Here is a 26,976-nt window from a genome sequence, read left to right as displayed (position 1 = left end):
GCTCCTATGATGCTGCTTGGCCTGCTGTGTTCATCCAGCCCTGCACCTTGTTGTCTCGGATTCTCCAGCATCTGCAGTTCCTACTATCTCCAATCAGGGAGTCCTGGCTGACACATATAAACAGGAGTGTCAGAGGTTCTGTTCACTCTGAGCTAGCTGAGTCAGTGTCATGTACTAGGCACGTGTAAATCAAGAGTGACTTGGTGACAGGATACCAACCTCTGTGGAGTTATTTCAGTAACCACATAATGGGGGTCAGAAGAAAGAGAGAGAGTCAGTACAACAATTGAAGGCCACCCTATAATCAATGAGACTACATGGCATAAACAGCGCAGAAACACACCTCTCAGACCAAGTGGGTGATCCCAGGGTTTTACAGTCCAAAAACACCTCCACGCCCTCAACATAACTTCTGCTCCTTTGTGACTCATGTAGTTTGACTATCCATTTTATAACCCAGCTGTATGCACAGATCAGTTGTGGTATTTCCTTATATTAAAACTGTGAATACACTTCAAAGGACGTTCATTGGCTCTGAATTGCAGTGGAATGTCCCATGACCATGAAAGGTGCTAGAGGAATGTAAGCTCTTTCTAGTATTAAACAAATATTAAAAGGAACAATATGCAAGCAACAAGTGCACTCAGGAAATCTGTAAATATTTTGATGCCTGCCAAAATTTCAGATCAGAGCCTTTTGCAACTGAAGGAAATAATTTATTTCCCAGGTTGAATGTGAACGAGATAACTTTATCACAGCATGAAATCAAAGCATTAAACAGAGGTTGGAAAATGCAGCATATATTCCAACAAATCACTGAGATTTTGTTTTGGGACTGGAGTTTAAGAATTAAACCTTGTGTGCCTCTCTCTATCCCAGTCACAGACTAAGCAGAAAATCTTCACAGGGAAAGGAAAATTGCCTCATTAAAATACGATTCAGAAGAAGGGTCACAGGACCCGAAATTTTGACTCTGTTTTCTCTCTATGGATGCTGCCAGATCTGCAAAGTTTCTCCTGCAATTTATGTCTCAGGCATCAAAATACATGCCTGGTCAACTTTCTCCTGGACTTGCATTGATTGGCTAGAAATGTCCTCTACTTTTCAGTGGTTGGGGGAAGGCAGGTTGTTTAGATTAAGTTAGGGAGTGACCTATGTTTCAAAATGTATGCAGTATGGGCATTGCTCAGCCAAGAAGACTGGAAAACGTTAGAGAAACTTTACCGAAGCGTAACTTACTTTGATCAAAGTCCAAATGCAAACCTAACCTTTCAAGCTCTGACAGGTTCAGCTTTTTAGCTGGAAGAAAAAGGCTCTCTCACTCTTGCAGAACACGTTCCTTTCTGCATGCAAAAGCCAAACCTCTCCAGAATTAATGTGTCAGTGAGAGTGCCTTAACCGAGCCACGATCTGCAGGGTGCTCACTGGCACTCCCTGTCTTTTCCAGATGGATTGATGGCAAAATAAAGACAGATGGAACAACAGTCCGCTCAAAGTGAGACAGAAAACAGGCCAGTTGAATCCAGTAAACGCCCAAAACCCAAGAAAGCTAAAGCTGTAGAAAGTCAATCATTCACACCAAGATTGGATCACTTGGTAGGACTCTCTGCTTCTAGTCAGAAGGATGTGGGTTCAAGTCGTAGCCCAGGATTTGTACATGTAATCAAGGCTCACACTTTGCTCTCGCAGAGAGGAGGTGCAGTTGTTGAACCCAAAGCTCCATCTATTTAGCTGCATGTTAAGGATTCCTTTGGGATCAATTCTTCAAAAGCATTGATCCTTTGATGACCTGGTTGACAAGGCATTTGGCAGGGTTCTGTATGGTCAACTGGTTAGCAAGGTTAAATCATATGGAATCCAGGGGGAGCTAGCCATTGGGATACAAAATTGGCTTGAAGGTAGGAGACACATGGTGGTGGTGGAGGGTTGTTTTACAGACTGGAGGCCTGTGATCAGTAATGTGCCACAAGGATCAGTGCTGGATCCACTGTTTTAGAATCATAGAATCCCTACAGTGTGGAAACAGGCCCTTCTGCCCAAACAGTCCACACCGAACCTCAAAGCATCCCACCCAGACCCACCCCGCTGTAACCCACCTAATCTACACATCCCTGAACACTATGGGCAATTTACCATGGCCAATCCACCTAGCATGCACATCTTTGGACTGTGGGAGGAAACCAGAGCACCTGGAGGAAACTCCATACAGACAGGCGCCCGAGGGTGGAATCGAACCCGAGTCCCTGATGCTGTGAGGCAGCAGTGCTAACCACTGAGCCACCTTGCTGCCCCTTTTTTTATCATTTATATAAAAGATTTGGATTTGAATATAGGAGGTATGGTTAGTAGGTTTGCAAAAGACACCAAAATTGCTGGTGTAGTGTATAGCGAAGAAACTTATCTCAGAGTACAACGGGACCTTGATCAGATGGGCCAATGGGCCGAGAAGTGGCAGATGGAGTTTAATTTAGATAAATGTGAGGTGTTGCATTTGGTCGGGCAAATCAGGGCAGAACTTATACACTTAATGGTAAGGTCCTGGGCAGTGTTGCCTAACAAAGACATCTTGGGGTGCAGGTTCATAGTTTCTTGAAAGTGGAGTCACGGGTAGACAGGGTAGTGAAGAAGGCATTTGGTACGTTTGTCTTTATTGGTCAGTGCATTGAGCATAGTAGTTGGGATGTCATGTTGCAGCTGGTAACTGGATAGTGCAAAGGGTATTACCCCTTAACCATCGCTAAAAAGTGACACAATTTCAAATCTTTTCATCTTGCACTTATCAGGACTGACACACAAGAATAGGGATAAGAAAATTAGGGAAGTAAACACATGGCTAAAGCATTGGTGCGGGAAAGAGGAGTTCCATTTCATGGAATATTGGCATCAGCTTTGGAACAGGAGGGATCTGTACTGCTGGGATGGTCTCTACCTGAACCGATCCCTGGAACCAGCGTTCTAGCAGAAAGGATAAATAGGGTGGTCACGAGGACTTTAAACTAGTGAACTGGGGGGAAGGGAAGAGGAAAACAACAGGTAGTATAATGGTAAATAGAAAACAGCAGGTTAACATCTGTCCTGGAGGGTTTAACCACATCGAAGGCTATGAAAGAAGATAAAAGGAAGGAAAAGTCAGGAGATATTATTAACGGAGATGTTAGAATTCAAAAAGAAGGTATAAAAACGAGCATAAACATGCTTTACCTGAATGCTTGTAGCATTCAAAACAAGGTAGACGAGCTAATGGCACAAATCATTGTGAATGAGTATGATTTAGTAGCCATTACAGAGACATAGTTGCAGGGTGGGCACCACTGGGAATTAAATATCCAGGGTACCAGACTATTCAGAAGGACAGACAGGAAGGTAAGGGGAGTGACGTAGCTCTGATATTTAAGGATGATATCAGGGTGGTAGTGAGAGATGACACAGATTCCATGGAAAATAAGGTTGAATCCATTTGGGTGGAAATTAGAAATTCTGAGAAGAAAAAGTCACCTGATAGGCGTAGTCTATAGGCCACCAAATAATAACATCACATTGGGATGGGCAATAAACAAAGAATAACTAATGCCTGTAAAAATGGTACGGTAATTATCATGGGGGATTTTAATCTACATGTCGATTGGTTGAACCAGGTCGGTCAACGTAGCCTTGAGGAGGAGTTCGTTGAATGTATCCGTGATAGTTTTCTTGAACAGTATGTAATGGAACCGACGAGTGAGCAAGCTATCCTAGATCTGGTCCTGTGTAATGAGACAGGAATAATTAATGATCTCATAGTTAGGGACCCCCTTGGAAGGAGCATTCACAGTATGCTTGAAATTAGAATACAGATGGAAAGTGAGAAGATAAAATCCAATACCAGGTCCTGGTGCTTAAACAAAGGAGACTACAATAGGATGAGGGAGGAGTTGACTAAAGTAGACTGGAAGAGAAGACTTTATGGTGGGACAGTTGAGGAAGAGTGGAGGACTTTCAAAGCAATTCTTCAAAGTGCTCAGCAAAAGTATTTACCAGTGAAAAGGAAGGACTGTAGGAAAAGGGGTAATCAGCCATGGATGTCTAAGAAAATAACGGAGGCTATCAAATTGAAAGGTAAGGAATACAAAGTGGCAAAGACCATTCGGAAACTGGAAGACTGGAAAAAATTGAAAGGTCAACAGTAAACCGCAAAAAAAGCTATAAAGAAAAATAAGATGGATTATGAGAGTAAACTAGCTTAGAAAATAAAAAAAACAGATAGCAAAAGTTTCTACAAATATATAAAATGAAAAAGTGTGGCTAAGGTACACATTGGTCCTTTAGACGATGAGAAGGGGGATGTAATAATGAGAAATGAGGAAATAGCTGAGACATTGAACAGGTATTGTGTGTCGGTCTTCACAGTGGAGGACACAAATAAAATGCCAGTAATTGATGACAAGGAGACTAAGGTAAGTGAAGACCCAGAAATGATCATTATCATTAAAGAGGTAGTGTTGGGCAAGCTAATGGAGATAAAGGTAGATGAGTCTCCTGGCCCTGATGGAATGCATCCCAGGGTACTAAAAGAGATGGTGGGAGAAATAGCAAATGCATTCGTAGTAATTTTCCAAAATTCGCTGGACACTGGGCCAGTTCCAGCAGATTGGAAAAGAGCACATGTGACGCCACTGTTTAAAAAAGGAGGTAGACAAAAGGCAGGTAACTATAGGCTGTTAGCTTAACTTCTGTAATGGAGAAAATGTGTGAATCTATCATCGAGGAAGAAATAGCAAGACATTGAGATAGAAATTGTCCTATTGGGCAGATGCAGCATGGGTTCATGAAAGGCAGGTCATGTTTCACGAATTAATTGGAACTCTGTGAAGACATTACGAGTGCAGTGGACAATGGGAACCCAGTAGATGTGGTGTATCTAGATGTCCAGTAGATGTGGTGTATCTAGATGTCCAAAAGGCATTCAACAAGGTGATGCACAAAAGACTACTACATAATATAAAGGTGCATAGCATTAGAGGCAATGTATTAGCATGGATAGAGGATGGGTGAACTAACAGGGAAGCAAAGACTGCGGATAAAATAGTGCTTTCCTGGTTGGCGATCAGTGACTAGTGGGGTGCATCAGGGATCAGTGTTGGGACCATGTAGGACCGTACCCCCCAACCAGGGGCAAAACCTCAGGAGGTAGGCAGGATTCAGACAAGTGGAAGATGTTTATTCAAGCAGAAACCGGTTGATGCAAGGAGAGGGCTGAAGAATCTTCCCCAAATCAGAAGAGAAATCAATGACAGGCTCTGATTTTTACAGTGAAAATATAGCATTTTATACACTTTGTTACAATGATAAAATACAACGTAGTCACTGTCCCTTCCCTCTTAATCCATACGCCCAATCCCATGGCTCACCCTCAATGATGGGCATTCCTAAGGACAGCCTCAGGTTCCCGTGGTCTTATGGAGTTTGTAATCTCTAGGCGTTGGGATCTTTCTATGCATCCTATTCATTCACATTCCAAAAGTTTACTGGCTACACTCCTTTAGATCTGTCTCAGGCTTCTTATCTCTAAGGACAGTGTGAATTCTATTATTCAATATACTACATGCGCTTTATTTTATCAAATTCAGTCATTCCTCTAATATTTCCCACTGTCCCAATTACATAACGTTAAAATAAAAAGTCAGTTCATTTTAACTAATTGCTATAAGGTTAATTTCTGTTATAAAGTTAATTATAAGGTGTAAAGTTATACAACTACTTCTACTGTTAGCATTTTGCGATTTGTGGGTTGTGAGCAATCTATCTTGTTCAGGGCATAAGATAAGGTGTCCCTAAGGCCAGTTAACCTTCACATCTAGGCTTAAATTTTTTTTTAATGCTTGTATTATATTTTGGTTATGTATTGAAACTAACTTCTGTGATGAAAGCATTTTCAACTGGAAACTATTCAATATTGCAGGTAGTTTCAAAGAAGCAACTATCTACAACGAAATAACTTTAGCTGTCGTCCTCGCAGCTGCTTAGGGACTTAATCTAGCACCTGATGTTATTCATTTACGGGGACAATTGTCCTTTCATTAGTAAAGCTAGAATTGGTTATTTATGTGTCCTAAGGCATCCTTTTATCAGAATTGTCCTGGATGCGAACATACAGCGTTCTTTTACTGACCTCCTAGCAGTTCTGTTCAAAGGTACCATTGTATTTCACTGTAGTGTATCTCACTGATTAGCTTTGCTTAGCTTCTGTCTGCCATCTTGTAAGCAGGCATGGGCTGCTTAGTGTGGTCAGGTACAGGTCACCTGACATGGCCAGGTAAAGGTCACCCTTACAGACCGCAATTGTTTGCAATTTACATGGATGATTTGAAGTTGGGGACCGTGTGTATTGTGTCAGAGTTTGCAGATGACACTAAGATGAGTGGCAGAGCAAAGTGTGTGAGGTCTCTGAAAGTTTGCAGAGTAATATAGATACCTTAAGTGGGAGGGCAAAGGTCTGGCAGATGGAGTATAATGTTGATAAATTTGAAGTCATCCATCTTGGTAGAATAATAGCAAAAGGAAATATTATTTGAACAGGAAAAAATTGCAGCACCCTGCTGTTCGGAGGGACCTGGGTGTCCATGTGCATGAATCACAGAAGGTTGGTTTGCAGGTACAACAGGTAATTAAGAAGGCAAATGGAAATTTGTCCCTCATTGCTAGAGGGATTGAGTTTAAAAGCAGGGAGGTTATGTTACAGCTGTATAGGGTGCTGGTGAGGTCCCCACCTGGAGTACTGCACGCAGTTTTGGTCTCCTCACTTGAGAAATGATGTCCTGGCACTAGAGGGGGTTCAGAGGAGATTCATTAGGTTAATTCCAGAGTTTAGAGGGTTGGCTTATGAGGGGAGACTGAGTAGGTTGGGATTACATTCATTGAAATTTAGAAGAATGAGGGGGGATTTTTGTAGAAACATTCAAATTATGAAGGGAATAGACAAGAAAGAAGTAGGGAGGATGTTTTCACTAGAACAAGACAGCATTGCCTCAAAACTAGGAGGAGCAGATTTAGGACTGAATTAAGGAGGAACTTCTTCACCCAAAGGGTTGTGAATCTGTGGAATTCCCGACCCAGTGAAGCAGTTGAGGCTTCCTCATTGAATGGTTTTAAAGCTAAGATAGAAACATTTTTGAACAGTAAAGGACTTAAGGGTTATGGTGAGAGGGTGGGTAAGTGGAGCTGAGGCCACCAAAAGATCAGCCATGATCTTGTTGAATGGCGGAGCAGGCTCGAAGGGCCAGATGGCCTACTCCTGCTCCTGGTTCTTAGGTTACCAAATGTGGTAAGGGAACACCAACGTACACAGCATGAGAGGAGGGTGCTGATTGATTGGACCATGGTTGGCATGGAGATGCAGTAGAAACTGAATCTAGTTACTTGATTAAACTCAGAGCAGGTAGGTAAATTCTGATTGACTGGGGTGTTGCGGTGGAGAATGCAGTAAAGACTGGAAGTTTCCATGGCTTTCATAGATAGAAAAAATACAATGCATGGAAGACTTCCTTTTACCTACATAGAATAGGTCTCTGTCTTTAAATGTAGCTTCTAGGACACAATGCATCTCATTACAAGCTGGACTGATCATATGAAATTGGTTCTTGGTGTAATTCATAACCTGGTCAAAATTGTTTCGTAAATGTCGTCCAATTGCAGAAGTGCGTCTCATGTTGGATATGGCATTCTGAGGTTGGCAAGCAGAGGCTGCATGACTGGCATGCTGCCCATTGTGAGTAATCAACGGTGTAATTTTGGCTGGATAGTTACTGGAGAAAACCATTTGCATTCTTTGTGCAAAGCAGCAGGCTGAGGCAGCTTGCTTCACCTGGGCAGCACAGTGGCTCAGTGGCTAGCATCGCTGCCTTACATAGCCAGGGACCTGGGTTCAATTCCACCCTTAGGTGACTGTCTCTATGGAGTTTGCACGTTCTCCCTGTGTTTGCGTGGATTTCTTCTGGGTGTTCCAGTTTCCTCCCACAGACCAAAGGCGTGCAGGTTAGATGGATTGTGCTGGATCAGTCGTGGTAAATGCAGGGTTACAGGGATGGGTCTGGGTGAGACATTCCTCAAGGCTTGGTCTGGAGCCAGTGGGTTGAAAGGCTTGATTCACCTGATTCTTAAATTTTCTCACACATCTTAATAATCTCCATCCAACACTCAAATGCATTGTTAAAAGAAAGCAATCAAATAAGTTCTCTTTGCACTGATGTGTTAGTGAAGAAATCTGGATTCCTAAGCAGGGCAATTTCTTCAAGTCGATCTCAGTGCCAGGGAGTTTTTTTTCTCCTTGACTGTGTTCTCAATCTTTGAACATTGGTTGTTTCACCTAAAAGTGGTGGCTTCCATGGTTTCTTATGCCGCCTACCTCAAAGCTGAGTGCAAATCCTAATTTTCAATCTGCCAGCCAATCAGTATGGAAGTATGGGGACTTTACAATTCAAGTTGCTGCTTATGTTAGGTCCCTGTTTTCATCCCCTGTGGCTCAGCAATTTGTTAGAGTTTTCAGGGGAAGCAGAAGATGTGTTGGATTTGGACTTCCAGAAGGTGTTCAACAAGGTACCTCACAAAAGGTGAAGTCATAAGAGCCCAAGGTGTTGGAGGTAGTCTAACAGCACGGATAGAGAATTGGCTCATGGACAGGAAACAGAGAGTTTCGTCTTTTCAGTTTCCTCTTTTACCAGGTCAGCAACGTGTGACCAGTCGGGATCCACAGGGATTATTGCTGGCACCTCAACTGTTTACACAATATGTTAATGACTTGAGAGGAAAGAAGTGAATGTGCTGTAGTCAAATTTGCAGACAACATAAAACTAGGTGGAAAAGCAGGTTGCGAGAGGGATACAAACTGTTTACGGAGAGCTATTGATAGTGGGCAAAACGTTGGGAAATCTGGCATTATGTGGGAAAATGTGAAGTTGCTCATTTTGGAAGGGAGAACAAAAGAACAGAATATTACTTAAATGGAGAAAAAAACACAGAAAGCTGCAACACAAAGGGACTTGAGGGATACTTGCACATGGAACATAGAGAGCTAGCACCCAGGGGCAGCAGGGAATCAGGAAGGCTAATGGAATGTCAGCCCTTATTTCAAGGGGATTGGAGCATAAGAGTAGGGAAGTCTTATAGTAACTGTACAAGGTGCTGGTAAGACCACACCTCGAGTACTGTGGGGAGTTTTGGTCCCCTTATTTAAGGAGAGATAGTATTTCATTACGGGCAATTCAGAGAAGGTTCACCAGGATGATGCCTGGAATGGAGGGACTGTCTTGTGAGCAAAGGTTAAATGGGTTGCAACTCTACTCATTGGAGTTTAGAAGAATGAGAGTTGATCTTGCTGAAAAGAATAGGATTCTTAATGAGCTTGACAGGGTATAAACTAAGCAGAAGAGCACAGGACCAGAGGGCACAGACTCAGAATAAAGGGGCACCAATTTAAGGCTGAAACAAGGAGGGATTTCTTTTCTCAGAGGTTTGTGAGTCCTTGGAACTCCTTGCCACAGAGAGCTGTGGGGACAGAGTCCTGGTGTACATTTAAGGCTGAGATAGATAGATTCCTGATCAGTAGGGAATCAAGGGTTTTGGGGAATGGGCAAAAAAGTGGACACGAGGGATGATAGATCAGCCATGATCCTATTGAATTCTGGAGTAGGCTCCAGATATTAGTGACACCATGAGTCAGCAAATTTCATTAAAGCTACACAAAGGACTCCAATTCCTCACTTTTGATGACTTGAACTTGAAAATTCCTCAAGAGCTGCTCTATCTTGTACCACCTCAATGTTCTGGTGGTTCACCATCTTTCCCTGGGACTGTACTCCCCTATGTACATGGAAACTGCACCCCAGCACTTACCAACAAACACAATTCCAATTTTTTCACAACCAAGCCAGCACTGCCCATGACTCTTTATTTCCTGAGGTCTAATCTGGCCCAATTGCAATAAGGAAATATTGCCCATGTGCTTTTGACATCCACACTCAACTGTACTGAAGTAGTAATTATGCACAGGTTGGTTTAGAGCCCTTTCTCTAACAGTGAGCTGTCTTCCAACTCCGAGGACACTTTCCTTGACTGTACAGAGCTATCCTAGTAATCTCGACATTTTACTGAATCCCCAATCATACAGAACCAGCATACTTCTGTTGCCTCCTCGGTAGTACAGGTTACTAGTTCTTGCCTGCCAGCAGTTTGCTTGTGTCTTTTTCTGCCTTCATCTCCAACGATCTATGGCCTGAAATTACTCTTTCTTCATTAAACCCTGAACTGTTTTGAGTGATCCACTGAATGCCTTCCAACAAGCCCCATGCCTGTTGTTGCAAAATCCAAATGTAGCATCTAGTAATAGGACTGAAATGTATTGACCCTTTGGAATTGTGTGTTCCCTGAGTGTTACAACATTCACCGACTCCTGGCTCAAAATGCTTACAAAAGAAAAGTACTTCATCACAGCAGGTTCAGAATTGAGGAATACATCCTCTGACTAATAGAGAACTGTGTACGTCCACTGAACTGGCTCCCAGTTGACCTCTGCAACCCGAACACACAACAGGGAATGGAAATTGAATTAGAACAGGGTGATTACTCATTGCACATTCATGGGCTAAATATCTCGCTTTTTTTTTAAATTAGAAGAATTAACTGAGAGACTGATCAGTCACTGTGCACATGGGACAGGCAATAAATGCTGGCCAGCCTGTGACACCCACATCCCAAAAAATGAATAATTTTTTTTAAAAAACAGGTCGTACATGGGCTATCAGTTAGCATCAGTACCTTAAATATGAGTGTCAGGTACACAAGGTTACATTACAAAATATTATCATATGAATCCCAGGTACATGATGGCAGATCACATTGTACCACTCAAGGAGTTCAAAGGACAAATGACATAAGACTGCATTAACCCCTGAATTCCCAGGGTGAATGCCATCAGAGTACATTAACTCAACAAGCTACAGCTGTGTGAGATCAGACTACATTATAATAGGGACCCTCAGAGTAATGACTTTAGATATTTTCTAGGCAACCCATTCAGAAATGGTATCACACACGTTCTGGAAAAGTTCGGACTTGAAACCAGGCCTCCTGGCTCAGAGGTTGGGACACTACCCCTGCACTATAAGTGCCCGGAGTAATGGCTTTAGACTATTTGGCCCTCTGAGTCTCAGGTCTTTGACACATAACCACATTACACTGATTCTGTCAGTGACTGGCAGCAAACTATTTTACCTTAATGCCCGGCCACACTAGATTAGGCCAGAATGAATGATGAAGCTGCAGCAGCGCTCTGAAGATGGTTTGTTAACAGAAGGGTCCCAGCCATTGTGAATAACTGCAATTAAAATGAAAACTGTCACCCTCAGGATGGAAGACAACAGATGGTCAGTCCAATCTACAGGAAAGCAGCGAATGGCTGCATTCAAAAATCAATTAAGTGAAATGATAACAGGGACCAATTATTTGAAACGTATCCATAAGTTGACAGGCAGTGGCACAGGCAGATGGACACTCTCCAATTACTAAGATGTCTGTTATTAAGAAAATGCCACATTTTTGTGTAATTGTACACAATATTTTCTCAGGTATTTCTTCACTATTCACAAAGTGAAACCTGCTTTGCCTTTGTCCTTTTGTGTCCAATGTCCAGGAAAACAACAGGAAGACCTACAAGATCAGGGACTGTAGGAGACAGCGTTCCATCTGTATAGCGGCTGAAGGAAAATACCATGTGCTAGCTATCTTTGAACAGGAGGCTGGGTCTATATTGTTATCATTTCAGGACACTACAAGACCTAGAATAAATAGCGCATAAGAATGAAATATGTATTCCTCCATCTGCCTTGACTGCACAGAAATAATTAAGCTGCCACATGGTCCCTTGAAAACACTAGGGTGCAAGCAAAGTTTCTCGATATAATCCCGACACAGTCATTGCCATATAGCATGGAAACAGACCCTTTGGTCTAACCTGTCTGCACCACTATCCAATCTGTCCTCGTCCCATTTGCCAGCATTTAGTCCATATCCCTCTAAACCCTTCCTATTTATCCCTTATAAAGCCTTCCCAAACAGCAATCCACCCCACCACTATTCCTCCACCCTGACCGTCCTTTGAATGACTCATGGCTTGGAGATTCAGACACACATGGACGGCTGCCATTTCACCTCTGAAGTGGGAATCAGATACAGAGAGATTTCCCAATGCTGCCATCCTCACTGCCACCAGTGGCTAAGGCAGGGATGGACTGGGGTCAGTCTTGTTCTGGAGGAGGTGAATATGGGCTGATAACCAGCTGGCCAAGTTAACACACCTGCTGATAGGAACACCAGAAGCCAGCCTCAAGAGCAATGATTGGGAGCGGATTACAAGGAATGAGCTTGCCGGAAGACAATGTGTGACCCCAGATTCAGGCAGAGAGTTTAATTCTGACATCTCTTGTTCATGCAATAAAATCTTAAAATAAAGATTCAGATAGTTATGACCTATAGATCAAAAGTTACAAAGTGAAGATCGAGGTGGAAAAGCACTCCAGCATTAGGGAAGGAAGCATACACTGTGCTGCATATTTCAGAAAAGCAGACTCAGAACCCTATACACCCCAAGCATATTAGAAGGATACTAAAGCATCCTTGTGGATTGAAAGGGAAGAGAGTCAGGAAGCCAGCTACTTCACTCTGACCCTGTGCCTCTGCCCGTCCATGGTGTATTTATATGGGATCTGGTTTTGATTTGATTTGATTTGATTTATTGTTGTCACATGTACTTAAGTGCAGTGAAAAGGTTTGTTTTGCGAGCATTACAGGCAGGTCATAGCAAACAATGACGTACAGATCATAGGGTGCTTAGACAGAGCAAGGCATACAGCTACAAAGGAGGTGCAAGGAGCAAGATTAACATTAGAGTTTAAATTAGACAGGTCCAGTCAGCAGTGTAATAACGGCAAGGAAGAAGCTGTCCCTGAGCCTATTGATAGCCCTCTGTAATAACCTGGTCAAACATTCAAGGGCATGGGTTTATGAACGGTTTTACGGATTTACAATCAGTCGGCTATTTGGCTATAGTGGACATCATAGCTAATCCTAATCCCACATAGGGAAGGCTCAATGGATAACAATCAGAGCTGGGGCAGAGACACTAGCAGGTTTTTCCCATTTCTGATTAAAGGATATTAAGCTCAGTTGAATTGGCAGTTCCCTGGGCCAAAATCAGACAACTCAGCACAGAGAGGCGATTGGTTTGTGGCTTAGTCAGCACGTTGATGCAGATTCTCAGCCCTTTCATCATTGGCACATAAGATTAAGGATAATCCAAAGAGATTCCACAAATACATTAAGAGCAATAGGGTAACTAGAGAGAGCGTAGGGCCTCAAAGATCAAGGAGGTCGTCTTTGTGTTGAACCCCAGGAGATGGGAGAGATACTAAATTAATATTTCACGTCAGTTTTTACTGTGGAGAAAGAAATGGAGTCTAGAGAATGTAGAGAAATAAACTTTGATGTTTTAAAGATAGCTCACATTGCAGAAGAGAAAGTTCAGGCGGTCTTAGAGAATAAAGGTGGGTAAATCTCTGGGACCTGGTTTAATGTATCCCAGAGTGTGGTGGGAAGTACGGGAGGAAATTACAAGATCCCCTCACAGAAATATTTGCATCATCTATAACTATGGGTGAGGTGCCTGATGACTGGAGGATGGGTAATGTTCAATTTTTTTTCAGAAAGTTTGGAAGGAGAAACTGGGCAACTATAGACCCTGTGAGTCTGACTTTGGTTGTGGGTAAATTGTTGGAGGATATTATTAGATAGGATTTATAGACATTTAGAGAGGCAAAAATTGATTAGGGGGAGTCAGCATGGTTTTGAGCGAGGAAAATCATGTCTCACAAACTTGATTGAATTTTTTGAGCAAGTTACCAAAAAGGTTGATGATGGCACAGCAGTCAATATTTTTTATTTGGGTTTTAGTAAGGCCTTTGACAAGGTTCCACATGGTAGACTGATTAGTAACGTTAGGTCACATGGGATCAGGGTGAGCTTGCCAATTGGATACATAACTGGCTTCACAGCAAGAGGTAGAGAGTAATGGTGGAAGGTTGCTTTTCTTACTGGAGGACTGTGACCAGCGGGATCCACGGATCAGTTCTGGGTTCTGTTTTGTTTGTCATTTTTATAAATGACTTGGATGAAAATATAGAAGGTATGGTTAGTAAGTTAGCGGATGACACCAAAATTGGTGGCATTGTAAACAGTGTAGAATGTTTCCTAAGATTACAAAGGGATCTTGATCAAATGGGTCAATGAGCTGAAAAACAGCAGATGGAGTTCAATCTGGATGAATGCGAGGTATTGCATTTTGGTACAACAAGCAAAGGTAGGGCTTATACAATTAATGGTAGGGCCTTGGGTAGTGTTGTAGAACAGGGGGACCTAGGGGTGCAGGTACATAATTCTTTGAAGTTTGTGTCACATATAGAAATGATGGTTAAAAAGGCTTTTGGCATGCTTGCCCTTATTCCTCAGACCTTTGAGTATAGGAGCTGGGACGTTATGTTGAGGTTGTACAGGACATTAGCGAGGCCTCTTCTGGAATATTATGTCCAGTTCTGGTCGCACAGTTATAGGAAGGATATTATCAAGCTGGAGAGAGTTCACAAGAGATTTACCAGGATGTTGCTGAGTTTGGAAGGTTTGAGTTATAAAGAAAGGCTGAATGAGACTTTTTTCACTGGAGCATAGGAGGTTGAGAAGCAACCTGATAGAAGTTTATAATACAATGAGAGGTGTGGATAGAGTTAATCATAGTTGTTTTTTCCCTGGAATGGGGGATTTCAAGACTAGGAAGCATGTTTTTAAGGTGAGGGGAAAGAGATTTTAAAAAGACATAAGAGGCAAATTTTTTACACAGAGGGTGGTTAGCATGTGGAATGAACTTCCTGAGGAAGTGGTGGATGCAGATACAATTACAACATTTAAAAGACATTTGGACAGATACATGAATAAGTTTGGAGGGATATGGGCCAGAAGCAAGCAGGTGGGACTAGTTCATTTGGGATTATGTTCAGCTTGGATTGGTTGGGACAAAGGGTCTGTTTCCTTGCTGTATGACTCTATGACTCTATAACTGGTGCGATGCAGGAGCTACTGATTCAGGACATTTCTCTGTCCACACTGTTGGCTGAGTTGCTACGTGACAGGGAGACAGCCATGTTTCCCGTGCAAACAGCATTGTCTGTACTCAGCAAAGTGGGCATCGCGCAGCATATTCACTTCTCTAAGGATAGCAGCATCCAAATTCTTGCCCCATTGATTGGCGCCTCCTCCGGAGTGGCACATTTCAGAGTGGGTGTAGAGTTGCTGTGACTCATTGGTCCACAGATAGGTGAGGACGTCAGCAGCCAGTATAGTTTGGGCTCTCTCCCCCAGTCTGAGCTCGTGGCAAGTTTAGAATGAGCTGTCACTAGCCTTGGACAGTCCGCCTCAGCAGCCGCGCTGTGGAAGGAGGTAAAGCACACAATCGTGCCTGTCTGCTCCTCATTGCTGCGATACCCACTATAGCCAAATAGCCGACTGATCATAGACTCGTGAAACCATTCATAACCCCATGCCCCAGAACATTAGCCCAGGTTATTAACAGAGGGCTGTCAAGACTGGGTTGTTAAGTATATTCAAGGCTAAATAGACAGTAAGGGAATGCAGGGTAATGTGGAAAAGGCAGGAAAGTGAAATTGGGGATAATTAGATCAGCAATGATCTCAATGAATTGCAAAGCAAACTCGATGGGCTGAATGGCTTGTTTCTGCAGCAATGAGGAGCAGACAGGCACGATTGTGTGCTTTACCTCCTTCCACAGCGCGGCTGCTGAGGCGGACTGTCCAAGGCCAGTGACAGTTCATTCTAAACTTGCCACGAGCTCAGACTGGGGGAGAGAGCCCAAACTATACTGGCTGCTGACGTCCTCACCTATCTGTGGACCAATGAGGCTTGTTTCTGCTTCTGTGTCTTATTTTTATTCCAACATCAGGCAAGGACAGGACTGAACACTGCTGGCGATCCTTCAGTGGTCCAACAGCATTCATTCTCAAAACTCACGAGTGTTTCAGAGTTATTCGAGTGAGGTACTGAAGAGTCAACATTACTGAGAAAGTGTCCATCACCTCAAGAAAGAAATCTACATGGTTGTGGCCAACTAAGGGGCATTTTCTTTTTCAGGAGAAGACACATGACAATTCTTCATTCCATTCCCTGGTTTTCCAAGTCAACGGGGAAGGGGAAGAGTGGATGAACTTTGCCAGGTTCAAAGTCTGATCTGGCTGCAGAGCAAAGTACAACGACAGTAGTCTCCGATTTACCCCCCTGGTGCGCGATGCCAATCGTCAAGGCCTGCTTCCTGCACTGGCACAGATGGATTTTAGAGCTGGAAAAGCCCAGGAGACAGACAGGACAAACTCACATCACGCCACTGCCCTTGTCACCCACTGGCCCTCTGTTATTCTCGTCACAACTCTCAGTTTGTTGATTATATTGTCTGATCTCTTGGGGATCGTTCTGTACTCCCCCTGGAGCCGAGGTTGGGGGGCGGGGTGCAGGGTACAGGCTTGGGCGAGGGGTGTGGTGGCTGAGTCCAAGTGCCAATATGGCATTAAATTTGAGACTCACTTCTTTCATAAGGTGTAGGTGTCACTGGCCAGGCCTGCACTTATTGCTCCTCCGTGATTGTCCTTGAACTGACAGGCTTACAAGGCTAGAATTAGAATTGGAATGAGGTTCATTGTCACGTGTAATCAAGTTATGAAAGAATAGGAGTACAGTGAAAAGTGTAATAATGTTGCCGACACATCTTAGGTACAAAGTACCTATGTACATATCTTAGGTACAAAAAAATAGAGAAAATAAAGGAAAAAAGTTACACCATATTACAGATATACATAGTGAAAGAATAAGTTAAGAAAATAAGAAATAGTGCTAAAAAGATAGACATTACAATCTTTCTATAAGGGCTTCCATGTGGCCTGACCAGGCTACACTGGTTCCTAACCAGTAGCTGTCCCCACTCCGCTCCGGGCCGTTGGTAGAAAAGGGTAAAAGACAGAAGAGAAAACATAAAAAGCAGGGGAGAGAAAGAAAAAGAGGGAAAAAGGAAAAGGAACGGACGGAGCTGATGAGCATTGGCTGGTGCATCCTACTCCACCACCATTTGGAGCTTTTGTCTTCCAACTCAGGGCCAATTCGCTTGCTGTGGGAGTCTGGAGTCAGATGGCGTAAGGATGGCAGATTTCCTTTCCGAAAGGATGTTAGTGAGCAACATGGGTTTTATAAGGAGTGATGATAGTTTCTTGGGTCACCATGACTGAGATTTCAGAATCCAGATTTATGAATGGAATTTAAATTTCAGGAATCTACACCCTCTGAACATTAGCCTGCGCCTGTGGATTACCAGTACAGTGAAAGCCAAGTTAAGCCACCATAACGATCAGTAAACACAGCAAAATTAATGATTGAGAGACAGAATTGAGAAATTACTTAAAACGCTGCAATAATTCAGGTTCTAATCACCTCAGCCCACCTGTGAAGTGCAAGGACACAGCCCTGGTGAGCGATGCTGTTTGTAGTGCACCATCAGTGTATTGCAGCCAACGCATCACGATCTGACTGTGGAGCTCATCCTTCAAACAGCTGTCCTTTCCACTTCACCACCAATCACACAACTCCACTGACCCTGAAATCTATCGCCTGCTGCCATTAAAGTTCTCTGCGTCCAAGCTCAGCGGCCATGTGCAATCACATACATCCCCAAACATGCAGTAAACTGAGCTGACCCTCTCCTGTACTGGCACAATACTGCTCACTTGCAGCTCCCCTGGGGGGGAGGTCAGAAGGACAACAGAGCCTCCCACTCCCACAGAGCCACCCTCCCCAATCCAGGAGAATAAAACAGGACAATGAAGAGAGAAGATCAGAGCCCTGACGTTTAACAAAAATTGGCACAGTTGGTTTCGGTGAATGCCGATACATTTAGAATGTGGTTGCCCTCCACATGAAGTGGGATCACACCTCCATCACTCAGAAAAGCACAGGTCCCAGATCCAGATTAGGCACACACCTACGGCGAGAGTATGGTCAAGATATAGAATTCTGGTAACTTAACGACACATTTTTCAACTCAACGATAGGCAGATGCTTGGAATTTTATTAATTTGACATGAACTAGAACTTTATTTACTGCTCAACTGAAACTCAGACTACTTCATGTCCCCAGTGGAAATCACTCAAGGTGGACAAACAGGAGGCTGGAAGAACACAGCAGGCCAGGAGGAAAGGAGCAGTCAAAGTTTCGGGTGTTATCTTTCTTCAGGATTGTTCCAGCCTGGCCTGCTGTGTTCTTCCAGCCTTCTGTTTGTCTAGCTTGGATTCCAGCATCTGCAGTGTTTTTTTGTATCTCACCCAGAAATCACTCAATGCTTCCCAAGAACTAGATATCTTAAGAAACGTTTGACGAAGCTCTCAATGGTGCCATCTGGAGGAATGTCTCCTACCTCGCACCTCCCAGGAGAGTGACAACTGTTTCCTTCCACCAAGAGTTTACAAATCAGGCCCAGGAATTTAGGGAATAGACTTCCTCTATCCAGGCCAGAGCATAACTAGCCTCTAGGTCAGCCATTACTCAAAGGGCAGCGAGTTCAACAGGTTTGGGTTCAAATTCCAGTCCAGAGGCTTCAGAGTGGAATCCAGGCTGACATGGTAGTGTTTGTGCTGAGGGAGTGTTGAACTGTTGGGGCTGTTTTTCAAATGTGATTTTAAACCAATATCTGTCTGCCATCTCAGGAAAATGCAGGCCATCATGTGGCACCATTCAAGGAAAAGCAGGAGAATTCGCCTTGGTGTCCTGGTTAATACTTATTAACTTTATCTGGCCATTTATTACAGTGTGGGAGATTGCTGCTTGCTTTATTCTGCCATATTTCTTTCATTGCAATAATGGCCATACTTTAAAAGTACCCAATTACCCATTCAGTGTTTTGAGATGTCCTGAGGTTGCGAAAGGTGGAAGTTAAATCCAAGTCTTGTTATGTTTTAATGGCGATTCAATCTGGCTTCAAACTGTTTCCACCTGAGTTTATCACTGAAACTTACAATATTTAAAAGACACTGAAATAAGTACATGAATAGGAAAGGTTGGAGGGATATGGGCCAAACACAGGCAGGTGGGACTAGTTCAGTTTGGGATTATGTTCTGCGTGGGGTGGTTGGATCGAAGGGTTTGTATCTGTGCTGTACGACTCTATGACTGTAGAAAGTTCAGCATCATATCCAATGGAAGCTATGAAGGTCACATTGGTAAAGGAGATGAAAGCTCCTCTGGTATCATCACCATGACTAGTGAACCACAGACTTTCTTCCAGGCATGGAATTCCTTCCCCAATCCTTTCCACTTCTCACTCTTCCTTTAAAATGCTCCTCAAAACCTTGTTCACATTCATAATATGTTAACTGTACTCAGATACACAGGAAAGAGCATTATTTAATTCAGTACTTAGTGCACTTATAAAAACTGACTGATGGGACATTGCGCTGGTAAGTAGGAAGGAGACCTATACAATGCTGCATTCTGTGAATAAATCTATTATCAAGAAAACAAGCTGTGTCAGTTTCATAATTGTAGTATCAGCAACTAGTTTGTGGCTGGATGAATAGTTCTGACTGTGCCTCAGTGTAGAGCACTGACCCTCAGAAGCTAGGAAGCGCTGAGTGCTGTATTCAACTCTTATTTCAGTTGAGACACTGTAATTGCTCTCAGTGGCTTTGAGACGGGAAGAAAATTAAAAATGCAGTAAGGTTCCTACTCCTGCCCGTTACAGCGTGGACCTGGAATGGGAGCATGAAAGAAAGTAACATGCTTAGTAAGAGTCAAAAGTGGCGAATTCTCTCTCAGTTGATTAGTTGTCATGTGAACATGAAGGATGGACCGGTAGCTACCCACACCTGAGAGACTAAATGCCAGTATTGAACCAGTAGAAGGGGCAAGAAAATACGTGAGGTCATAGTCAAAACTGACACTGCCCTTTCTGGGAGCAGGGAAAGAGAGGAAATACATGTTGGGCAGTATGGTCTCTTTCTGTGCCATAATGACAATACAACCACAGCCCTCACAGCTGACAGGGACCATCTGTTGGGAACAGTCATTAGCTTTGGGACAGATTCCAAATGGAGCATTCAGGTCCCTTCAGGGAGGTTGGAGGCTTGCACATAGCCTACCGCGCTCCTCATGGTACAATTGGAATTCTCTGCCAAGGGACACTGCTGAGGCCAAACCATTGAAGACTTTCATGAAAGATGTAGGTATAGTTCTTAAGACAAATAGGATCAAAGGATAATGGGAGAAAGTGGGAACAGGGTACTGAGTAGATGATCAGACATGACCATACTGAATGGTGGCGTATTCTATGCTGCTATGATTGAAACAATTCTTCACGAATTGATGATGCCACACTTTAAGGCAACAACAGTGTTCAGTGCATAATGCTCCATCCAGCCAGCGGTGCTAGTCAAATGAACACTGGGTCCAACAGCTAGAAAGGTCTGCCGTCAGGAGGCATGATGGAGGGATGGTGTTACTATTTCATCTCTCACCAATAGGTCTCTCCCCACCCGCCCACCAAAGTCCCTCCCCTACCCCAAACTACCACCAGATCTGCCCCTGTATTTTGAAAACCTGAGAGGGATGATGGCGGAGGCTACAAAATGTTATAAAAGCATCCTCCTGGAACTCTGGTTTCCTCCCACAGTCCGAAGATGTGCAGGTTAGGGTGGATTGACCTTGCCAAGTTCCCCGTAGTGTTCAGGGATGTGCAGGCTAGGCGGGTTAGCCATGGGAATGGAGGGTTACAGGGATGGGGTAGGTCTGGGTGGGATGCTTTTTGGAGGGTTGGTGTGGACTCAATGGGCCGAATGGCCTGCTTCCACACTGCAGGGATTCTATGATGCTACGGTTCAGGGTCAAGCTGGGCCGGAAACAAATCTCGGGTCTTCTCCACGTCACTGCAGTGGGCCAGGCCTACCGCCCTCTCAAGCATCCAACATTCCCTGCGGCAGCCAGTCAGCTTTGAGAGCCACAAGCACAAACTCGGAGAGCTGCCAAAATAACCAAAACAAAATTGCTCAGACCCTGCTTTGATAACAGAACTCAACGGCTGCTATCCAGCACACTCACACAGAGTTCTGGCATCGTCCTTCACGTTGGGTAGAATGGGGCTTCTCACATTTTCTTTTGCTGATTTTTGTGGAAAAGTTCCCACAAACAGTCATTTTTTCCAAATCACCTTGGCTGTCCTTCTCATTTATTTATTTACTCGTTTTGCATGTGATTTCAGCTCAAACATTCCTGTCAGGAATCTCTCCCCAAAGGAGTAAAACCCGGGTTAGTTAAAGCCACAAAAAGGAAGGAGAGTTAAGTTGGCCTGCTGAAGTAGTTTGATTTCCTGTCTGCTGTTCAATTCTTACCATGCCGCTCATGTTTATAGGCACAGCTGTTGATTGCACTGGAGCGCTCATTGCTGAAGCTGTTTGTCAGCACTGCTGGAGGTTTCGCACATTCTCTCCATCTCTCTGCCCATTTCAAACCATACCCCAAAGCCCTTTTGTTTTGATATCATTATGGGCAACAAGAATTCTCCTTTCGAGTGGGGTACTTTGTGCGTGGCTGTCTGTCCTACTCATTCTGCTCCATCCACTCCTCTCTTGAAGGCTGCAGGGCAACTCTGCATTCATTCTGCAATCTCGTCCAAGTGGCTAATTCTCCCGCATTACCCCGCTCTGTGAAGGTCGACAGACTGGGCAGCTGGAGATGTTGGGGCAGGAGCAGCCCTCTTTTAAGGTCGACACCTGGACAACTGGAGGCAGACAGCATTGGATAGCAACCGAGAGCAGAGATCTCAGCTGATCATTTGTTCCACTTACTTAATGTCATGGAAGGAAGAAAGAAAAAATAGGCTTTTAGGTCACTCTTTCCATGATCTCAGGACATCTTTCACAGTGCTTCACAGCTACCTGAGGGCAGCATGGTGGCTCAGCGGTTAGCACTGCTGCCTCACAGCACTGGAGACCTGGGTTCAATTCCACCCATGGGTAACAGACTGTGTGGTGTTTGCACATTCTCCCTGTATCTGCTTGGGTTTCCTCCCACTGTCTAAAGATGTGTAGGTTAGGGTGGATGGTCCATGCTAAATTGCCCATAGAGTCCTGGGATATGCAGGCTAGGTGGGTTAGCCATGGGAAATGCAGGGACAAAAACAAAGAAGCTCAGCAGGTCTGGCAGCATCTGTGAAGGGAAAAACAGAGTTAATGTTTCAGGTCCAGTGACCCTTTTTCAGTTCTTCCTCAGAAACGTTAACTCTGTTTTTTCCTTCACAGATGCTGCCAGACCTGCTGAGCTTTTCCAGCAACAGTTTTTGTTCCTGATTTAAAGCATCCGCAGTTCTTTTATTTTTTTATTGAAACTACAGGGATAGAGTAAGACAGTGGGTCTGGTGGGGTGCCCTTTAGCAGGTTAGTATGGGCTGAATGGCTTCTTTCCAAACTGTAGGGATTCTGAGTGCTTTTTGGGTATACTGAAGACACAACAAAGCTTACACATAGCAGAATGGTAACAAGCAGTTAATCTGTTTTTAATGAGGGGCAAATGTTGCTTAGTACAATGAGGCAACTTCCTGTCCTCTTCTTTGATGTAGTGTGATGAGATATAGACACCCAGCAGAGAGGACAAACTGTGCCTCTATTTGTGGGATCTCTGATCATCTCAGTCTTGTACTGAGAGCATCAGCCAAGAGTTTGTACTCACATCTCAGGAGTGGGACCACTGCCAGGCAAGTCACAATTGACATCAATGAGTTAGACCTCTCATTGTTTCAAATCCTGACAACTCAACAAAGAAATTCTTAAACACTTTCAAACAATCACCCACTCTGTGTGGTTTATATGTCCAAGAGCCAGGCTGGTTATTGTGCGCTGAGGAGCTTATGTCTACAGAAACATTTATTGAAATGGATAGGAAGCAAAAAGAGATGGAAAAAGAAGAGAAGGCTCATGTGAGAGAGTAAGTGTGAGAGAGAGAGAGAGAGGGAAAGACAGAGGAACACAGAGAGACAAGCAGAGAGAGACAGAGAGAGAGAGACACTGAGTTAGTGTGAAAGGAAGAAGGAAAAGGCAGGAGAGACAGACAGACAATCAACAGCGAGACTGACAGAAGAGACACACAAAGATGAGAATAAATAAAGAGAATGGATAGTGAAAGATAAAGAAATGAGCAGAAAAAGCATTAGACAGAGGTGCACAAAAAAGCAAGAATAAGATAGTTACTCAGGTAGAGAGAAAGGTAGTGTACTTTTGCAACCACACACATACAGATAAAAGCACAGTGACACAGAAAGACAGGCAGCAGCGACAATAAGAATGGGGCTCAAACAGAGATGCCATTTTGCAAGGGAAATATACACTCAGAAAAAGGGGGAAAATTAATTCTATCACACCTGCCTGGAAAGCAGTCCTCAGACAAACCCCTGGAAGTGTCCAAACATTGCCATTAACACACAGTAATATATCTTTACTTACTGTAGTAGAAATCTCGGGTCCATTCAGCTGAGCATGCAAAATAGCTTCATTAACCAGTGGCGCCACTCCCAGTAGAGCACGCTCCACACCTTGTGGTCCTGTAATGATCCCGGTCAGCTCGTTTAGGTTCGAAATGTAGGCCTGCCAGTGAGGGTCAACATCGGCGACATTGGCCAGGCATCCCCGCATCACATTAAGACAATAGGCACCACAAGGTTTGATCAGAGTAAGGCCATGGCAGTGAGAGCAATATTGCATCTTCACTAGGGCTCTGGTACACTCCCGGGTGAGAACAATGTTCTTGGTCATATTTATCACCTCGCTGCCTACGTTCAGGACTTGGAGGAGAATCTTCATTGCCTGCAGAGGTTCTGCAATCTCAGTTACCATCTTCATAGGGTAGGTTCCAAAGGGGTTAATATCCTGCCTGGCCGACCGTAGGCACTCTAAATAATCCAGAGAGACCTCACTTAGTCCAGGGTGTATCAGCCGATTGTAAACCAAAGGGAAAAGGCTGTCAAAGAAACCCAGGACTATGTCCTCAATGCTCCAGCTTGTATCCAGGACATAGAGTGATATGTCAGTAAATAGCCCCTTCACCACCTCTGTAGCCTCCTCTGCCATTGTCCTGTACCCTGTCTTGAACATGAAGTTGGTGTGATTGCTGGCAATGTGAATCAAGGATATAAAAGCCTCTGCCAAAGGAAAAGAAAGAACTTCAGTAACAATACATTCAACATATTCAGGAATCAAACAGAGCATGCTGCACATTTCAGCCTCTTCTACCACAAGTCCCCTTACTCCCTCTTTGTTCTAAATCCCATTCACCGCCAATTCAACATTGACAGTTGAATTCAATCAATAAACCTTACCATCATTAAACTACCCACCCACACCCTGTTGAAACACTCCAACCTCTTGCAAACTCAGTAAAAGTTGAAAAATCCATGCAAAATGAAAGATCAAATAGAACCATTTCACACCAAGGGCAATGGGATGGATTTTCAGAGAGTTTCATTGAAATACAGAACAACTGGATCTGTTGGTGGAGGATAAAGAGAATTTTGTGATAATGGGTTTGAAGTTATTTCCAGAGAAGAATGGATTTGAGGACGGCACATTACATCTGCTTTTTCCTAAAATGTTTATTTTCCAAACCACTCAGATCTAGCCCCTCTTCAGGAATTTATTAAAGGTCTACAGAATGATAATGTGAAGAGCAAAATCCAAGTGGAAACAGGCAGCGAGCTAAAAGGATCTTCACTCAATGTATTTGTCTCAACATTCCATTGGTCAGTGATGGACATTAACCATATCTCCTTGAACAATGGCTCAGGAAAGGCTCATACAACACTGACTTCAGCACTCTGCGTATTTGCAAATACTGTAAAGCTCAGACTTCATAACAAGATTTATAGTTTAAAATGTCTCCTTTAACTAAAGGTGGAACAAAATGTTCTGGGAAGTGAGATTGTGATGACATATTAGACAGCTCTGATTGGAGACAGGCTTACATGATCTGGTTGACATTGAGGAAGAAGGTCAAGCAGAAAGCTATTGAAAGATCAAGTGAAAGCTTTCACACCCAAGACATCTGCTTTTTGAAAGAGAGTTTTAATGTAGTTTTAACTTGGCCTGAAGAGCTGGGTGTAATTTTGGACTAGTTTCTTGTAATCCTACATAACTGTCAGAAGAACAGCACACAGAAAAAGAGTTGTAATAAAAACAGCACAGCAAACTCAGCAGGTCTGGCAGTACCTGTGGACACACAAACAGAGTTAACCTTTTGACTTTGCTACTGAAAGCAGTAAAATGGATCTTGATTGCATTAGGTAGTTAATACAAAAGTACTTTTGCTTTAGATTGATGTGTTATTTGCCTGCTAAGTAATATTTGATGCAAGTTGATGTTAGTTTTCATGTTACAGTAAAAATCTTAAAGAACTAGGAGCAAGAGTAGACCATTCAGCCCCTCGAGCCTGCTCCACCATTGGATACAATCACGGTTGATCTCATCTCGGCCTCAACTCCACTTTCTGACCCAGTCTCAACAGCCATTTAACCCATGACTAATTAAAAATCTGTCTACCTTCTCCTTAAATTTGCTCAATGGTCTTGCGCTGTAGGGTAGTGACTTCCACAGCTTCACAAACGTTCGTTTTAAATCTGCTACCCGTTATCCTAAAACTACAACCCGTCATTTGAGATTGCCTCTCAACAGGAAACATCCCTTCTATATCTACTTTGCCTCCCCTCAAAGGGTCTGTTTCTGCGCTGTATGGCTCTATGATTCTATGCAAAGTTGAGCAGGTTAAATTTAGAAGAATGAGAGGTGACCTCATTGAAACATACAATATTCTTAGGCTGAAGGGGCTTGACAGGATAGATACAGAGAGGTTGCTTCCCTGGTGGGAGAGCTTTGGACCAAAGGATATAAGCACAGAATAAGGGACTGCCCATTTAAGAGGAGGTTCCTTTCTTCCTCCTCGGAGAGTAATAAGTCTGAAATTCTTTACTGTAAACATTGGGTTGGTAAGAATATTCAAGGCTGAGGTTGACAGATTTTTTTTTTACTTAGTAAGGGAATCAAGGGTTATGGGGAAAAAAGACAGGAAAGTGGATTTCTGGATTATCAGATCAGCCTTGATCTTGTTGAGTGAGATGGGCTGAATGGCCTATCTTTGCTCCTATATTTTATGGAGCAATATTACAATATAATAAACATGGTGTGCTCAGCCTTGTTTTGTTTCAATCAAGATAACTGCTAACCACTCCTTTACATCCTAAATGTCTCGCAGATTCATCTGTCTTTTAGTTGCTACTAGCCTTACGCTAAAGGTGAAAGCTTCAACTCTAGTCTGAGCACCGTTTTACTTTGCCCAAGCTCCTCTGTATTAGCTGGAGAATGGCTTTGCACTTTAATTACCTTGTTTTTATGCACCATGACCACTGCCACCATATAGCTTACAAATCGATTATTCAAAATGCCCTACTGCCAACAGAATGAGAGACAGCATGTAATTGAGTAATTAGAAAAGTTTTGGCAGTGTGCAGGACAACTATGTGATTGTATTAAACCTCATTAAGCTACCAGAACGGTGTCAGAATGACTATTTGAATTACCTGCAGCACCAGAGATACAGTTTGTGACAGACTGAAACACAATCGACACTGATAAAATTCTAACCAGAGGTAAAACAATCTGGCACTGGGGAAAACAAAAATAATTCACAACTGCTCCATCAATGCAAAACATAACCTTCCCATACACCTCGCCGAGCACAGATTCCTGGGGATCCCAGAAGTAAGGTCGTTCAAAAATATTATTGAAGTTGTGACAGGGAACTGAGGTACCTGGAGG

The 26,976-nt window shown here is 43.4% G+C and overlaps 1 protein-coding gene across 1 annotated transcript in view; it reads right to left on the bottom strand.

Moving 5' to 3' along the window:
• Positions 1-26,574, bottom strand: part of LOC109917891 (glypican-5-like) — a 214,195-nt gene extending 187,621 nt beyond the window's left edge. The window contains exons 1-2 of the mRNA XM_048604137.1: positions 26,490-26,574; positions 23,617-24,311 (exon numbers count right to left, since the gene is read on the bottom strand). Coding sequence (XP_048460094.1) covers positions 23,617-24,311; positions 26,490-26,574 — 780 coding nt within the window. The remainder of the gene's footprint in view (positions 1-23,616; positions 24,312-26,489) is intronic.
• Between the last annotated feature and the right edge of the window lie 402 nt (positions 26,575-26,976).

The sequence above is a fragment of the Rhincodon typus genome, chromosome 13 (assembly GCF_021869965.1).
Source record: "Rhincodon typus isolate 14 chromosome 13, sRhiTyp1.1, whole genome shotgun sequence".
Classification (NCBI taxonomy): domain Eukaryota; kingdom Metazoa; phylum Chordata; class Chondrichthyes; order Orectolobiformes; family Rhincodontidae; genus Rhincodon; species Rhincodon typus.
This window is presented reverse-complemented; position numbering and strand designations above follow the sequence as displayed.